Source organism: Chelonia mydas, chromosome 1, assembly GCF_015237465.2.
Source record: "Chelonia mydas isolate rCheMyd1 chromosome 1, rCheMyd1.pri.v2, whole genome shotgun sequence".
Classification (NCBI taxonomy): domain Eukaryota; kingdom Metazoa; phylum Chordata; order Testudines; family Cheloniidae; genus Chelonia; species Chelonia mydas.
Genome location: NC_057849.1, coordinates 17,041,388 through 17,059,983, shown reverse-complemented (window position 1 = coordinate 17,059,983; position 18,596 = coordinate 17,041,388). Strand labels below are relative to the sequence as shown.

The 18,596-nt window shown below is 48.9% G+C and overlaps 1 protein-coding gene across 1 annotated transcript in view; it reads right to left on the bottom strand.

The window, feature by feature from the left end:
* USP35 (ubiquitin specific peptidase 35) overlaps positions 1 to 18,596 on the bottom strand; it is a 69,326-nt gene that overhangs the window by 35,098 nt on the left and 15,632 nt on the right. The window contains exons 2-3 of the mRNA XM_007067408.3: positions 9,100 to 9,796; positions 6,351 to 6,486 (exon numbers count right to left, since the gene is read on the bottom strand). Coding sequence (XP_007067470.1) covers positions 6,351 to 6,486; positions 9,100 to 9,781 — 818 coding nt within the window. The 5' untranslated portion in view covers positions 9,782 to 9,796. The remainder of the gene's footprint in view (positions 1 to 6,350; positions 6,487 to 9,099; positions 9,797 to 18,596) is intronic.

The window sequence follows — 18,596 nt, the reverse complement described above, 5'->3', positions numbered from 1 at the left end:
TGGCTGCCTGCAAGCCGAATTCTGTTGCCCGGCCCTGCATGAGTGATCTCTCACACCAAACCGGCATATCCTCAGTAAGAGGCAAAATGCGACCTTGTAATGAAAGCACATGTGCTATGTAATGTTAACAGCAAGGTTTACCGTGAAAGAGTGTACCCATTGTTCTATAAAATGTGTCTTTTTAAAATACTACTCTCCCTTTTTTTCCTCCCGCAAATGTTTCAACGCTCCCACTATCATCTCCTTCCCAGAGGCTAGCGAAGATTAGAAGGCAAAAAAACCGCACTCGCGATGAAATGTTCTCTGACCTCATGCTGTCCTCCCACACTGACAGAGCACAGCAAAATACGTGGAGGCAGACAATCTCAGAGTGCAGGAAAACACAATATGACCGTGAGGAGAGGTGGTGGGCTGAAGATGGTAGGTGGCGTCAGCTTGCTGCAAGAAGGCAGGAATCAATGCTCAGGCTGCTGGAGGATCAAACTCATATGCTCCAGCGTATGGCTGAGCTGCAGAAAAGGCAGCAGGACCACAGACCACCGCTACAGCCCCTGTGTAACCAACCGCCCTCCTCCCCAAGTTCCATAGCCTCCTCACCCAGACGCCCAGGAACGCAGTGGGGGGGCCTCCAGCCACCCAGCCACTCCACCCCAGAGGATTGCCCAAGCAACAGAAGGCTGGCATTCAATAAGTTTTAAAGTGCTGTGTGGCCTTGTCCTTCCCTCCTCCATCATGCCACCTGGTGCTTCCCTCCTCCACCATCCCTACTGGGCTACCTTGGCAGTTATCCCCCTATTTGTGTGATGAATAAATAAAGAATGCATGAATGTGAAGCAACAATGACTTTATTGCCTCTGCAAGCGGTGATCGAAGGGGGGAGAGGAGGGTGCTTAGCTTACAGGAAAGTAGAGTGAACCTGAGGGTGGGGGGATTTCCATCAAGGAGAAACTAACAGAATTTTCACACAGTAGCCTGGCCAGTCATGAAACTGGTTTTCAAAGCTTCTCTGATGCGCACCACGCCCTCCTGTGCTCTTCTAACCGCCCTGGTGTCTGGCTGCGCGTAACCAGCGGCCAGGCGATTTGCCTCAACCTCCCACCCCTCCATAAATGTCTCCCCCTTACTCTCACAGATATTATGGAGCACATAGCAAGCAGTAATAACAATGGGAATATTCGTTTCGCTGAGGTCTAAATGACTCAGTAAACTGCACCAGTGTGCTTTTAAACGTCCAAATGCACATTCTACCACCATTCTGCACTTGCTTAGCCTATAGTTGAACAGCTCCTGACTACTGTCCAGGCTGCCTGTGTATGGCTTCATGAGCTATAGCATTAAGGGGTAGGCTGGGTCCCCAAGGATAACTATAAGCATTTCAACATCCCCAACGGTTATTTTCTGGTCTGGAAAGTAAGTCCCTTGCTGCAGCTGTTGAAACAGACCAGAGTTCCTGAAGATGCGAGCGTCATGTACCTTTCCCAGCCATCCCACGTTGATGTTGGTGAAATGTCCCTTGTGATCCATCAGTGCTTGCAACACCATTGAAAAGTACCCCTTTCGGTTTATGTACTCGCTGCCTTGGTGCTCCGGTGCCAGGTTAGGGATATGGGTTCCGTCTATCGCCCCACCACAGTTAGGGAATCCCATTGCAGCAAAGCCATCCACTATGACCTGCATATTTCCCAGAGTCACTACCCTTGATATCAGCAGCTCAGTGATTGCGTTGGCTACTTGCATCACAGCAGCCCCCATGGTAGATTTGCCCACTCCAAATTGATTCCCAGCTGACCGGTAGCTGTCTGGTGTTGCAAGCTTCCACAGGGCTATCGCCACTCGCTTCTCAACTGTGAGGGCTGCTCTCATCTTGGTATTCTTGCGCTTCAGGGCAGGGGAAAGCAAGTCACAAAGTTCCATGAAAGTGGACTTACGCATGCGAAAGTTTCGCAGCCACTGGGAATTGTCCCAGACCTGCAACACTATGCGGTCCCACCAGTCTGTGCTTGTTTCCTGGGCCCAGAATCGGTGTTCCACGCCATGAACCTGCCCAACTGACACCATGATGTGCACGTTGCAGGGGCCCGTACTTTGTGAGAAGTCTGTCCATGTCCTCATCACTCTCTTCACCACGCTGCAGTCACCTCCTCCTTGCCTGGTTTCACTTTTCTTGCAGGTTATAGTGCTGCATATCCTGCTGGATAATGCGCACGGTGTTTATAGTGCTCATAATTGCCGCGGTGATCTGAGTGGGCTCCATGTTCCCAGTGCTATGGTGTCTGCGCTGAAAAAAGGCGCAAAACGTTGTCTGCCGTTGCTCTGATGAAGGGAGGGGCGACTGACAACATGGCTTACAGGGTTGGCTTACAGGGAATTAAAATCAACAAAGGGGGTGGCTTTGCACCAAGGAGAAACGGAATGGCCCCCTCAAGGATAGAACTCAAAACCCTGGGTTTAGCAGGCCGTTGATTTCATGGAGGGAGGGAGGGAGGGGGGAGAAAATGAATACAAATGAATACAAAACAAATCTGGTCTATTTCTTGTTTTGATCCACTTCATCCATCTCTATACATCTCGCTGGCAGCAGATGGTGAAGTACGACTGCTAGCCATCGTCATCTCCTGGGTGCTCAGCAGACGACGGTGCAGTATGACTGCTGGCCATCGTCGACTCCTGGCTGCTCACCAGAAGACGGTGCAGTACGACTGCCGGCAGGACTGAATCTCCATGAGATGAAACTTAAAAAGGGAAATGATCTGGCTGAGTCACTCCCATGTCTGCCCAGGTGCCCCTGACTGACCTCACCGAGGTCGGCTAAAAGAGCACCCAGGAGTACGGCGACGATGGCTACCAGTCATACTGCACTGTCTGTTGCCAAAAGGCAATGAGCTGCTGCTGTGTAGCAATGCAGTACCACGTCTGCCAGCACCCAGGAGACATACGGTGACAGTGAGCTGAGCGGGCTCCATGCTTGCCGTGGTATGGCGTCTCCATGGGTAACCCAGGAAAAAAGGAGCGAAATGATTGTCTGCCGTTGCTTTCACGGAGGGAGGGAGGGAAGGGGGGGCCTGACGATATGTACCCAGGACCACCCGTGACAATGTTTTTGCCCCATCAGGCATTGGAATTTCTACCCAGAATTCAAATGGGCGGCGGAGACTGTGGGAACTGTGGGATAGCTACCCACAGTGCAACACTCCGGAAGTCGACGGTTGCCTCGGTACTGTGGACGCACTCCGCCGACTACATGCACTTAGAGCATTTGTGTGGGGACACACACAATCGACTTTTATAAAAACACTTTCTATAAAACCGACTTCTATAAATTCGACCTAATTTCGCAGTGTAGACATACCCTTAGCACTTTTCATCAGTAGATCTCAAAGCACTTTGCAGAGGAAGTCAGTATCGTGAACCTCATTTTACAGATGGAATAAATATAATGCCACTGAAAGGCAGCCACACAGAAACACTTATGTGGACAGAGATAGAAATGATCCACTGAACTGCATTGTATAACCAGAGGAGCAAAAGTCCTTAGAGGTACTGAAGATCCAAGGACAATTTTTGTAAGAGGCATTTCTCTCCAATGTCCTTGGCCAAAATATCCCATTCCTCACTCCCCACTTTGCTGTTGTACTGTGTGCTGATTATCCCCTAGCTACAACCTTCCCACCCCAGAGGTGGCTGCCTTCACCCATTACTGAAAGATTTTGCTATGTATGTAGTTTCTAGAGCATTCTGAGATGAAAGGGGCTATATACACATGTAAATTATTACTATATTTGCTATGTGTCGAGCTAGATGGTTCCATGCACAAAAATAAAATCCCTCTATGTGACTTTCAAAGTAATTCCACTTCGAAGAAAGAATGATGTTAATGTAGTTCTCTGGAGCGCCATCAATTTATAAACAGTCCACCAAAACTTCCGCTGGCTCCTAAGTAAGCCTAATGACATTTCACAAGCTCTGCTTAATGCTTCGGTAGCAATGAGTAATCATTCATCGTAACAGAGGATTTAAAAGGAAAGAGGCAATTGATTTTGCGACGGCTATTTTTGGAAGCTGATGCTCTTAGTGGAATTATCGATTAGAGTCCACAGCGGCATCTGGGATTAGCTCCCCATGAAAAGAAAGAAAAGACCATGGGGGTTGGAAATGGCACTGAAATACAGACGCACTTTGACTCGGATCACTTTAGATTTTATGAAAACAAACCCCACCCCAGCAAGTCAAAGAGAATTTTGTGCTGGTGGAAGGGACGTATATGCGGAAGCCTCTTATTTCTCCAAAGTCCAGGTATAACGGCTATGCCAGTGAAGAGTGCTAGCTCCCAACATGTAGCCTGGGATGGGATGGACGCACCCGGCACTAAAACAGGTAGGGAAGGGATTAATGCTCTGCATAGGGAGCCAGGGAGAAGACCAGCTCCACTTAAGGGAACCGGCTCAGCCTGCCCTTTATGGAGGATTGTTTGTACTTGGGCTCATGAGAGCACACACACAACCGGGAGGACAAGGTGAATGTGGGTATCAAAGGAAAGCAGGAAGTGGCCTCTCTGAGGAGCCCAGAGGATGAAGACTCTCCTAGGCCAAGCCTGCTCAAGGAACCTGGGAGAGGGAGGAGTTTTGGGACTTGGACACAGGCCTGCAGAGGAGGCTGGTGACCCCAGAGAGGAGACTCTATCCCAAGCCTGACCTTGAAGGACCACCTCTAGAATGCCTGATGTTCATTCAGTCCAGTTAGCTGCCCCTGTTCTCTACCTCCTCTGGTCACTTAGGAGCTGGCTCTCTAAACCCTTGTTCTCCCTGAGTAGCCCCGCCCCCTGGTTAACGGGTGCTGAAGTGATTAGGGATCAAAGCCTTCACAGCTCATTCACTCCTTGGCATCTCCATTGAGTCTGCTAACAAGGGGGCTACCTCTTGTGTGACTCCAAGATCTGCACTGAGACCACCACCGATAACCATCAGACGGCAGCCAAGCACCATTAGATTACAGCTAATTTCCATTTCACCAAGTTAGGACACATCTGTACCACTGTCCTGCAGGAGAAAAAGGTCCTCTGGCATTTTACCCATCCAGCCCCTCTTCATTCCACTACTGGAGCAACCAAAAGAGATAGCTCTGCTAAATCCTACCATGTAATCTGCAAACTAGAGTTAAAAGCATGTCCAGGCAACATACAGGGAAGTTCTACCCTTTGTTCTTTTCAGCCTTGGCTGCTGTAAGCCTTATGCTACATACAGACTTTGGCTGAAGGGAGCCTGGAATCTATTTCAGGAATAAACACAGCTAGGAAGATTGATTTTTTCCCCCCTTGTGCAACTGCTATTTAGCCGACTTGCCCGGATATAGGCAGATACCATATAGCCAGATACTGCAAAGCTGGGACACTGAGTGAATGCTGGACATCAATTAGAGAGAGAATCTGACAGACCTGACAAGCACTCTTGCATGCAGGCCGGGGTCAGCAGGAGCTCAACTGCAGGCAGGAAATGGGAGCCAGTACAACTTTGGTTTTCCTTTATAACCTCTCTCAAGCTAGGTAGTTCTAATGCATCCATCGGGGTGGGATCTGGGTGCTACACAGTATCTGAGCTATGTCACCAACTGATCACTAACCAGCCCACCACCTTCTGCAGTTCCTCCGTGCTCCAGGCTTTCCAAGCATGTGGAGCTCCCTGTTCTATAGCTGTGACTTTCGCAGGAGCTTGGGTAGAAGGGAGCTGCTGCTCCAGAAGCCAGTCAGTTGTGCCTTACTAGCCACCAGCGCCAGCAGACCCTCCTGATAGCCCCCGTAGGGAAAACAGCAGCTCTGAGGTCAGGCTGAAGCCATTTTCACAGCCAGGGTGTGTGCAAGGGATATGTCACGCAGTTAAATAAAGATCCAAAGCACCGGCAGTTGCACTCACCTTGGCCAAGATTTTCAGAAGTGCCTAGTGATTCTGGGGGACTCCACTTCAGGTGCCCAGCTTGAGACACCTTAAAGGGACTTGATTTTCAGAGGGCAGGTTCTCAGCACTTTCTGAAAATCAGGCCCTTTTAAGGGGCCTCAAGTGGGGAACCTAAAAATCACAAGTCCCTGGTGAAAATCTTGGTCTTACTCCCAGAGTCCTGCATGCTTGGAGGGTAGTGAGGAGGGATAGCAAAATTCTCCTGTCCCCAAACCCCTCAAACCTCCACACTAGGGCTGTACAGGATACCAGCAAAGAGCATTCTGCTCCTAAGCCTGAATCCTGGGATGAAATTGCTAGGAAGGGTTGAATGTAGCTATTGGGCAGGTCTTTTTCTGGCCTGAGGCACAGCAAGAATCCTTCCAGGACGTTCAGCAACCGGTACCTCCCCACATCTCCTACCTACTGATCGCCGTCATCATCTGCATATCCGTTATGCTGTCATCGTTGGTTAGGTTTCTTATGACACCATCCATGAGCTCTAGTGGAACGTATTGGACCACGCTGGCCAAGGCATTCGATGGAGCTTCCTGCTCCTCTGCAAGATATTAGTAAGAACAGACAGCATTAAAGCTGGTAGTCGCTGGGAAATCCGATTTACATTATCCTGTCTCTATGGCAAAGGTCGGATCCCTTCTAGCTACACAAAGGGCTAGCTCATCAGCTAGTCTAAATCAGCATAGCTCCATCGACCCAACACTGATCTGTTCTGGGATGGCAGTTCCTATGTTCTTAATGGCACACAAGGCACGTGGTCGTGGCAGACACCCTAGGTGCTTTGTGAGGAACATAGCTGAAAGAGGGGCAGGTATCACATGCAAATGAATGCTAGCCCCTGGAGTGTGCTATTGCTTTTCTAACAGCTGGCTATATGGTCCCGGCCCCTAGATCCCTATGCAAGCAAATTCCCTCTCTATGCTTGCTTTACACTACTCGTTCTCTATAACCTCCAATGGGACGTGTGACACTCTGCACCTCATATTCACCGTAGTAATATGATTATGATGCATCTTGTACAAGATATGCCTTGTGAGGTGTCTATGGAAAAGTTAGGATAATGATATTCAGCAAACCATATTTATATAATGTATCATTTTTTTATCTGGCGTTATGAATATTAACTATGTATTTGTATTTTAAATGTGGTTGCACCTGGGTAATACTCATAAAGCTTTACATACAGTCTGTGAGCACACTGTGAATGGCCTATTCAAGCTGAATGGCCCATCAACAAAGACAATGAGCCATGAGAAAAGCTAATCTTCATCTGATGAACTGTCCTGGGGACGCTTCATTCATCCTGTGAACAATGGCCACCATAACTCATCGGGAGCACGCAAGGGCTTGTGACCAGATCACATGATACTGAACGCAATTTTCGTACATGTATTTTTCCACAAATTGGGCTGGGAACTTGGCTTGGAACAAAGGGGTTCCCGCGATATGGAAGAAACTATAAAAGGAGGAAGTGACATCACCACGGGGCCTCAATCCCCACACCAGAGAACACCTGGAAACTTCTGTGGAACAAAGACTGAACTGGGGAAGGGGGGTCCCAGGCAGGGAAGAAGGAAGCCTGCCTGTGCATGGAAGCTTACTGGATTGTTTATACTATCTAACAGGGTAAGACACTACTTGATTCAAATCCCATCTAGTGTTTATTTTTTAGGTAACTGTCTTTGATCTGTTTGCTATCACTTATAAGCACTTGAAATCTATCTTTCTGTAGTTAATATATCTATTTTATATTTTTTACCCAAAACAGTGTGGTTTGCTTGAAGTGCAGGGAAAACCCCAGCTCAATTAACAAAGGCTTGTGCATAGTCCTCTTCACATCAAAGGTGGGGCGGATTGGGTAATAAATTCATACTGGTCAGGCTTTTGACCAGGGCAGGACGGTACAGCTCTGGGGTCTTAGGCTGGGGAGCGGGGGGTATTTTGGCTGGAGCCTCTCTATTGTTGGTTCATGCAGTGACTGGCAGAGCATTCATGAACACAGCTGGGTGTGTCCCCTGCATGTGAATGTTTGCGTGAGGGCAAGCTTGGGGGGCTTTGTAGCTTGTCACAATGTCACAATGTGAGAGGGAACCGAGATTGGTAAGACAGAGGGCTCAGCAGTACTCCAGTTCCAGGTTGCACCCCAGGGGGGCCCATCACAGGATGATCCAGGATATTTACACCCCTGGGGCATGCTTCAAGGCACAAGGCCAAGGGTGAGGTTCCAAAGCACCCAGAGCAGAGAGATGCCCAGCTCGCACTGGAGTTTGTGGGAGTGGAGAATGGGCATTTACTGCCAACAGGGAATTGGGAGCCCCACTACCCTTTGAAATTCTCCCCCAAGTGCTTGTGTAACAACTCAGTGGGGGCCACAAGCACTGGAGCAATCACTTCTACCACATAGCATGGCTTAATGGACATCACAGAGAACACTGGAGATGGAATTTAGGGCTAAATCCAGACAGCTTCAGCACTGAAAGCACAAGCCCTTCCCACTTGAACTGAAGGAGTAACATCGTTAGCCATCAGTAAGTAGCAGACCCACTGATGCTGGCCACTAGAGGGAGACATCAAATGTTTTAAAGACTCACTCTAACTCCCACTGTAGTCAATAGCAATCTTTCCACTGGCTTTGCCTGCAGTTGAGTTGGACGCCATATCACTGGTTTACACCAGCACGCTGGTCAAATTTCAGCTTGCGTAATTAAAATTCTGCCTAAGTTTCCTCTGCAATCTCAACTGTATAATATATTCTTCACTTCCTGGCCTAAACGATTGGGTAGGGTTGCTGTGGACTTACTGTTGCATTTCAGTAGCAGATGATCCCTTTCCTATTTATTATCGCCTGTGCAACTGTGTATCTGTTTTATTAAGTTCCTGAAATGCCAGATCTTTTCGGACAATGTAAAATGTAAGATAGGGGTCAGCAACCTTCGGCACACGGCCCATCAGGGTAATCCGCTGGTGGGCCACGAGACATTTTGTTTATGTTGACCTTCCACAGACACAGCCGCCCACAGCTCCCAGTCGCCATGGTTCGCTGTTCCTGGCCAATGGGAGCTGCAGGAAGCGTGCCGAAGGTTGCCAGCCCCTGATGTAAGATATTCTATTTCATTATTAGCACACGGCTGAAAACACACTGTACTGTTTCTACCTGTCGAAGAAATGATAGTAAAAAGCTCCTTCAAGGATGGCAGAATGGAGGAAGTCTGAGCTCTCCAGATCTTCTGTAACAGTCCGCTCACTTTGTTCACGTGGTCCAGAAACTCCATGATGTCATCTTCTCCTTCTGAGATGCACTGGAACTGCCCAATGCATCGTATTAGCTGCTGGCAAAACAAAGTCTGGTGTTTGCCTGTGGGAACACACTGAGGATGCTGGGATAAGAGCTTACTGATCTTAGCACACTGCTTGGGCCCAGGCCGCTCGCAGACTTTGCGGAGCACTTCAATCCTCAGCAGGCTGAAAATGTCACTGGCTGACGGGCTCTCCAAGATGAACTGCAGTCCCAGGTGGATATAATCTAATACGTAAAGGCTCCTTTTCCCCGCAGGCCCGTAACCTTCCTGGAGGAGACTCAGGAGGAATCGGACATTGAAGAACTCCTCAAACTCCTCCGGGTGGTAGTGGCCGTAAACTTCCAAAACCTCTTTGCCGATCTCTCTCTTAAACTTGGTGTCACCCATGAGGTACAGCTTGGTGGAGAGTTCTAGCATGGACCAGCACTGTTCGCTGTCCATGGGCTGCTTTATTGCCTCTATGACGCGTCTCACTAGCCCTTGTTTCACATTGTTGGGGTAGGAAGACATCATCACAGCTTCTAGTATCTTGTCCATTTCACCTTTTAGACTCTGAAACAGTGTGAAACAGCAGCATGTTAGTCCAGTTTTACTTTACCACCCAAAACTTCTGAGCACCCATGGCTCCTGCTGGCTTCAGCGGGATGGGATTGGGTGCTCAGCACTTCTGAAAATCCAGCCACTTTTATTTAGGTGCTTAATTCTCGATTTTGGAGCGGCGTTGCCAGATTGTAAAATTTGAGCCTGTGTGCCTTCCCCGGCTCCCACTCCTCACCCTCCCATGTTAATCTTTAATATTACATGTAGAGAGTCCTGTTAGAGGACTAATAGGCAGGGTGACAATCAAGCAATAAAGACATAACTCAGAGCTGATTCTGAGATACAGGGATGATCCTCAGATTAGACAGGGCCCATTTGTATCACTAGAGCAGGGCCATAAAGCTGGCTTAATCAGTTCCCTGCGGATTCCTCTGGCAGAGTGTAAAACTGGCACTATGCTAAACCCTCCCCTGCTCCTGGTGTAAGGGGATTTGGTTTGGGGAAAGGGGCGTGGCCAGAGCACCACTGCACTTCAGCAATCCCTGGGTGCTGTAACAGCCCCTTTGGGCTGTGGACAGCCAGCTGCAACTAAGAGCAGCCTTGAGGTGTCTCTTACCAAGAGCCAAGTTGGCCCCAAGATCAGGCAGCTGCGAAAGTGACCTGGGTCCTGCAGCAAGCACAGCTCGGCCAGATCCAAGAATTGGAGAGCTCTGCAAACAATTTACACTGCTGTAATCTGCATGACTATCGACATCCCTGGACAACACGGACGATCTCGTGTCATTTCTACCCCCTAGAGGTGCCTGGCTCTGGTTATTGTGCTGAAGTGTCTTTATTGTGGCTAAAGATATCTGTCGGTCTTTTTGTGTGTGTCAGATGATTAAATTGCCAGATATGAATTTTAAGGAGCGGCCTGGGATGACAGAGGTGAAAACACTCCCAATTTTAGAGACTCTTATACTCTTTTTGAGTTCACACAGCCTCCCAGCCCCCGCAACTGGAGGCCATTTTCTATTCATTCCTGCAGACCGACTGTTCCAGATCATCATCGCAAGTCCCCTGCACAGCTTGCAGTGACTCACTCCCCATCTCCAGCTGTCAGCCTGGGAAAATCTCAGCACAAGACTGAGCGAGGGCCTGTTAGCTGCAGATCTGTCACATGTGATTCTGCGCTTGGGCTCGGACTCTGCGATCTCATGTCCTCCCATTTGTTTTGTTAGGAATAATACCATAACAAATCCATGGCTACTTGTTGTCTCTGTGCCAGGCACTACGGCCACTTGGAACGTCACAGCAGGGAAAGAACCCAGATCTCCCTGCTCCGGAAATATGGGCCTCTACCACCTGAACTAGGATGAATCTTCTTTCGCTCTTTGCAGTACAGGGTCCAAGAGACGCTGACAAACAGTTCCCATTGTAGCCAGTCCTGGGGCTTTAGCAGAGGCTGACGCACTGGGGTGACTAGAGTTTCCAAGTGTGTAATCGCAGAAAACCGAACACCCTTGCCCTGCCCCTGCCCTGCCCCTTCTCCAAAGACCTACCCCTTCTCTGGGGCCCCACCTCCTGCTCATTCCATCCCCTCTCCCTCTGTTGCTCACTCTCCCCTACTCTTACTCATTCGCTCATTTTTACCGAGCTGGGGCAGGTGTTTGAGATGCAGGTGGGGTGAGGGCTCCAGCTGGGGGTGTGGGCTCTGGGGTGGGGCCAGAAATGAGGGTTTCAGGGTGTGAGAGGGGGATCCAAGCTGAGGCAGGGTTGTGGGGGCGGGTGCAGGCTCTGGGAGGGATTTTTGGTGCGGGAGGGGGCTCAGGGCTAGGGCAGGGGTGTGGGAGGGGGTGCAGGCTGTGGGAGGGAGTTTGGCTGCGGGAGGAGATGAGGGGTGTAGCCTCCAGGTGGCACTTACCTTGGGGGGCTCCCCAAAAGCAGAGACATGTCCCTCATCTCCTAGGCATAGGGGTGGCCAGGTTGCTCTGCGTGGTATGCGCTCCCTCCATGGATAGGTGCTGCCTCCCTAGCTCCCATTGGCTGCAGTTCCCAGCCAATGGGAGCTGTGGAGCTGGTGCACAGGGCAGGGGCAATGCGTGGAGCCCCCTTGGCTGCCCCTGCACCTAAGAACCACAGGGACATGTCGCCACTTCCGGGAGCTGCCCGAAGCCGGGTAGGGAGCCTGCCAGCCCCACCAACAGGTTGAAGTGAACTGGTTTTGTGACAACAGCATGTTGGATGGATGGAGGTGTGGGGGACAGAGTGTTAGATGGACCCGAAAGGAGGACACTGCAGTATTCGAGGTGGGGGGTGACTAGGTTGTGGCTCAGCCATCCATTGTGAGGGATGAAACCACAGGACTTGGTTCTGTCCTGGCTACGCAGGGGAAAAGAAGCGGGAGCAATCAAACACAGCCCATGGCTGCAGGCTTGGATGAGGGGAAGAACAGAGGTGTTGTCCGCAGTAATGGAGGAGGAGGTCATGGAAGGGAAGTTGAGGAGTTCAGCTTTGGCCGTGTGAAGTTTGAGACCATGGCCAGCCATCCAATGGGAGACGGCAGCAAGACACAAGACTGAACAGCATGGGCGGCGGGTGAACACGCCATTGGGGGAGGCTGGCCCCAGCGCCCCCAGCCCCAGGCCTTGTGTGCACCAGCCCCAGCCTGCCTACCCCAGTCTCAAAGGGCGGGGAACTGGAAGCAGGCAGGAGAATTCCCAGGGGCGGAATGTGGACAGGGCCATGACCAGGGCCGGCTCCAGGCACCAGCGTTCCAAGCAAGTGCGTGGGGTGGCAGTCAGAAAGGGGCGGCAGCGTTTCCGTGGCCGCAGCAATTCGGCGGCAGCTCCTCCCTTTTGCCATCCACGGCGGCAGTTTTTTTCCACTGCTTGGGACGGCAAAAACTGTTGAGCCGGCCCTGGCCATGACAGGCTGTTTGGGGAGGCACAGCCTTTCCCTGCCTATGCCACCCGCCACCCATGCTGGACAGGGTGAGACATGCTAAAGAAACAGCTCAGTGGTTGAGCATTGGCCTGCTAAACCCAGGGTTGTGAGTTTAATCCTTGAGGGGGCCATTTGGGATCTGGGGCAAAAATTGGGGGTTGGTCCTGCTTTGAGCAGGGGGTTGGACTAGATGACCTCCTGAGGTCTCTTCCAACCCTGATATTCTATGATTGCTGCTGTAGCTTTAAAAACAACATCCCTGTCCTCATTTTAAAAAAAACTGAGCAAGCTGGCATTTTGAAAGATGGAGAGGGATTTGATCTTCTATTCCAAGCATGACACCAATAGGTGGGCTGTAAGATTTAAAAACCACCCAACTAAAATAAACACCTAGAATAAACAGAGCTTCCTACGAATGGTCATGTATTTGTCCTTTGAATAAATGCAAGATAAAATACTTAGAGCCTGATCCTAAGAGGGGCTGAGCGCCAGCAACTCCCAATGACTTCAATAGACCTTGAGGGTGCTTAACACTTTGCACGAGGCACCGAGAGACAGACAGATGCATACACACCAAGACACTCCATGGTGGATTATGGGGTGGAGAGACTGGGCCAGATCCACAACTGGTGTAAATTGGCATCGCTGCACGGACGTTATACTGCACCATTTGATGCTCATTTTGTAAGTCCAAAAAAAGGGAGACAAGCAGTGCGGAGAAAGACAGAGGAGTCAACTAAAATCCATGTCTCTGCACACATGCAGGGAAACTCAGAGGAGCCCAGAGATACCGAGAGGAGGGGTGTAGTAGTTACTAGACATGCTCTGTAGCTGTCTCTGAAACTAGGCAGAGGATTTCCATTGAAGGCAAGCAGTCTTGCAGTTTCTGCACATTTGATCAGAACTCGTGGGGGGCGGTTATAAATATGGGATTTGGAAACAACTCTGTGGACTCAGCCTCTAATCAACACAGGACTAACAGATGTCTCTGCTCAGATACTATGGTGATGGGGTGTCAGAGAGAGACTGGTCCCTTTAAAGGGAGGTGGGGCCAGTACCACCTCTGGCATAATTAATTAGCTGTTTCCCAGCCTGAAAGGGCAGGACCATGGGGGCTCTCGTGATATAATAGCCAGCTGCACCAATAAAAGGGCATCAGTCTGGTGTGGGGGAAAGTCCTGAACTGGGGCTGCAGGAGAATGGTGCTCCAGGGGGAACCAGTACTCTATACCTGAGTAGCGGAAAGCCCAGAAAGGGGCTGGGAATAGAATGCAGAGGGTGGGTTGAACTTAAAGAAGCCCTGGAAGGGCAGAAGAACCCTTTTGTTTGTTGGGATTTTTTAGTTGGACTTTTGCTATGCTGGAAAGGGTTAAGTTTGACCAGAGGATTAAGCCATAGCACCAGCTCCAACCTATGTGGGGAGGGAAAACTGAGACAGGGAGTGCCTGCAGCACCATCCTTGGCCAGCAGGGGGTGCTACAGGGCAGGTGTGCCCTATGACAGGGGGGTATAAGTATCTAAGATAAATAGATACATGGCTGCAGCCCTGGTACTTGGATGGAGGGGACTTCAGTCTCCTGGGCTGTCAGTGCAGCACCTGCCATGAACAAACTTACTTAGAAACAACCCCTCCCTAATAATTTATCATCATCCTAACTACAGAACAAGGTGTCTGAGGTTTTTGAGTTCAGCTCTGTTTACGTTTAGCTTCTTTGGCTTCCTCTCTCCCTACCTTCAATGTTTAGAGCCCTCTCTAGCTCTCGCTGGATATACTCCCGCTGAGGTACAGCAGCCTATGATGGGATTCTGCCCAGCTTGTATGGATTCTCTGTTTTCCATAGTGCTGCCAGCCAGCCTTTACTGGAAGAGAATAATGCAAATCCTGGCTGCTCATCAGGGAAACGCTGCGTTTTTGTGTTATACAGTCAAAGTGACGGGAAGACAGAGAGCGAGAGATGGAGACTGCAGAGTCAGGTGGAGTTTGCCATTTGTCACTGCCTGAACTCACCATATATGGGATTAGAAGGGAGATCTGCTGAAAGAACAAGGATTTCACTGGAACAGTTCAGAACCACATTAAAGTCAGATTTGTAGCCAGGCACAGGATGAAAACACTGAGCAGGAAAAACCATGAATAATAATATTTAATCAAACAGATAGAAGTAACTGTGTCTTTTAAGACAATCTATTACAGTGCCTTGCTGCTACCTGTACAAACACAGTAAGAGCCAATCCCGACCTGCAGAGATAAGTCTAGACAGACAAGACAGACACTGGGTGGGAGAAAGGAAGAATTATCCTCATTTCACAAATGAGGAACTGAAGGCGCAGGGTAGAGAAACCGACTTGCCCAAGGTCACAAAGGAAATCTGTAGCAGAGCTGGGAACCGAATCTAGATTGTTTACATCCGAGCCCAGCCCACCCCACCCCTAACTGGAAGATCACCCCTCCTTTCAACTTTTACCCAGCACCGCAGGTCTACATGACACAGCCGAGTTAAACCGTTTTCTACTGGTCAAAGCATAGATGTGGGAGCAAGGAGCGGAGGAGTCTGTTCCTGGTGCTGCCTCAGCCTTCCTGTGTGACCCTGAGGAAGACACCTAACCTCTCTGTGCCTCCGTTTCCTCATTTGTAAAATGGGGAAAATAATAACTACCTACCTCAGAGGTCTATTGCAAGACTTAATTCATTAATGCTTGTAAAGCATTTAAGCTCCTAAAATGAATGATGCTATAACAGTGCAAAACATGAGTGGGAATGGCACAGATATATACCAGAGAACAAAGGTTCTGAAGAGAGGGGTCACGTCAAATCTCCTCAGAGGGCATGGTGAGCCTTCGAGTGAGTGGTCTTGCAACATGGCACAGATCTTTGCAGTGTCCTTCTCACTACTGGTGGAGGGGAAGAGAGGGGGCCTCCAAGTTAAAAAAAATCCGAAAGTGAGGTGTGATTCAAAAAAGGGTTGAGCACCTCTGCCACAGAAGACTAGAAGACAGCACTGCAATGGCAGGGTTAGATGACATAACAGGTCTTTTCCATCTCTAACTTTTATATATTGCACAGAAAAGGTGTCAGACTGTTTGACCCAAGTGATCTTTTCTGGCCATATTACAGAATCAGATTAGAATGGTGGATTTTTTCTGGACGACAGCCATTTTTTTCATAGATTTTTCCAGACAGAAGAGACCATTATGATCACCTAATCTGACTTGCTGTATAACACAGTCCAGAGAATTCCACCCAGTAATTCCTGCATCAGCCTATATCTTGTGGTCGAGCTAGAGAATGTTTTCTCCTAAATATATAGTGACTGCTTACTAGTGGGAAAATGCCAAGCCAAAACACAAAGACACACACACACAAAACCCTGTCTCCAGAATTCTTAACCAGCAAACTAACAACTAAACCATTCCACTTATCCAAATTATTACCTACCCCCATGACTGCACAAATGACAGGAAACATCTCCATGCTCATTCGGTTCCCTTCTGCTGGAAGCTGGCTGTTTTGCTCTGTGAAATCATACAAGGCAGTCCCAGCACGTGCATGACTGCGTCATTCCCAAATGTGCTTGGCCCTACAATGTGGCCACTGAGCCGTGATCATGGCCTTTCTGTTTTGTGCTAGTTGCTTTATTCTGTCCTCTGCAAATACACTGGATTTTTTCCCCCTAGTGCACCAGTACTGTTTTGCCACTAAGTCCACACTCTAAACAAGAGACAGGTAGCTGTTGCTCCTAGTTTAAATGCCTTCAGCGACTGAATCACATCCATGGATCAAGCATGCATTCAGTTTGTAGGAAATGGGGACAGGGTAGCAGTAGAAAGTAAGAAACCCACAAGTGATGGTGTTTCAACAGAAAGTATTACAGTGAGAAGAAGAGATGCAGAGACCAAGGACTGGCTCTGACGACGGAACGGACCATCTCGTGGTAAGAGAGACTAAAAGCAGGGAGGAATGATCATCCTGCTGCTAAACCGCCTATTTTCACCATCCTTCCTGTCCCCTGGCTGTCTACTCTTTAGACTATAAGCGCCCTGGAGCATTTCAGGAGTGCACTCAAGGGCAAACTAAACTCCATGTTCCCCAGCTAAGGTTAGTTTACCCACTTTTGTTTACCATTATCACCACTGGAGTATTTACTGTATATTTGTACAGAGCCCAGCACAATGGGGCCCCAAATGGATTGAAACCTCTATTGAAATATAAACTCTTATAAGCAATGCAGACACCTGTCGTTAAAGTTATCCAACACTTTCCATTCTAAGTCCCTGTTTTCAGTTGTTTATAAAACTTTGCCAGACTTTAACCATCTGGGCTGAAATTTTCCATGCCAGGAGTCTGCCTCAGACTGAACAGTTCTGGAAAATTTCAGCTAAAACAGTTTTGCCATTCCTCAGAACAAGCTTAGTGGGAAATACTGTAAGGGGCTTCCCTCCCCCGACCTAGGTTGCTGGTAGTGTGGTTGGAGAGATTGGCTGGTGGGAGCGGGGGATGGAGGGAAGGGAGTAATGGACTGAAACAAAGTGTTCCTGTGGTAGGTGATGCTGCCTTTGGCAAGCTCTAAAGGAAGCGCTGGATGCATTAAAGTTTGTTTGATTTATCACTCACTGGAATCTGTGACAGCCAAAATAGTGGGCAACAGCAGAGGCTCCAGATTAGGTGCCTTCTGCCTCAATTTGTTGGCAAGGGGAGCTGGGAGATTTGGATACAGCTTGGAATCACAAGCTGAATTGCTGGTCAAGGGAAGGGAAGAGAAGAGAGGGTATTTGGCCTTGGGGGCTGCTCTGTCAACACTCGCTTTAGTCAGCATGGACAAGCATTGCCTTAGTGTCCAACTGAAGCTAGGGTTGCCAACAGTTCCTTATTACAAGGGACGTCCCTTATTTTTTCAGTGTCTATATAACAAGGTCAGGAATTGCTGAGTGTGACAAAAAGCAGCAAGACCCCTGGCAAATGTAGGTGAGTATTGCTTATTATTATTAAGGAAAATATTGGAAGGAGAGGTGGGGCGGGGGTGCTAAGAAAACAGGGCTCAGAGGGAGCCAGGAAAACACCTAAAAATGCCCTTAAATAGTTTATATTTATCTGTGTATTACACCCAAAAAAAGCCTACGTTAAAAGACTATCCAGGCAGCAATGTCAAGCAATCAAAAGATAGGAAATGCCAGAATTAAGGCTGCTTGTGCTAACTTAATTCGCCCCCCTCATGCATCTACTTTATGGTCGTCTTTAATTACATGATCAGGCACTATTTGTCCCACAGGACCCCTGCTCCATTCAGTGCACAGAACGGACTTGCTCTGGGGAAGAATCAGGGTTATGTACTGAAGAAGGCCATTGTCTGCAAGGCCCCTGCCTCATTTGTTGCAGCATTTGGAAGGTGTGCAATGCAGTGAACGAGGGAAAGGGCCTGCAGGAACAAAAGGGATGATCTCAAAATTAAGGCAGTTGAATGCTGCCCTGAAGAACTGAATTATCTCCCTGCCTATGCCACTGAGCACCTATGTGATATTGGGCAAGTCACTTATACCAAACTTCTCCCACATGGTCACTAATAGTCTGTTCCTCATTTTCTCGGTGCCCAAATTGATCTGTAGAAGCGCTGAGCCCTTACGGCTGCAACTGAAGTCAGTGGGAGCCATGCTCTGCACTTAAAAAGGGCTGTATAATGCAATGTACTAAATGCCCCATGTGTACGGTGGACATAACTCTACACTCTGACCTCCCTGGGGTTTTGTGAAGATAAATTCGTTAATGTGTGTGAAGCACTCAGATGCATACTGATCAGTGCCACAGACAAGCCCGTGACAACATTAATAATTCTGTACACAGTATAGAGTTTGGATGGTGTACAGTAAACAATGCCTGGGGCTGCACATCGGA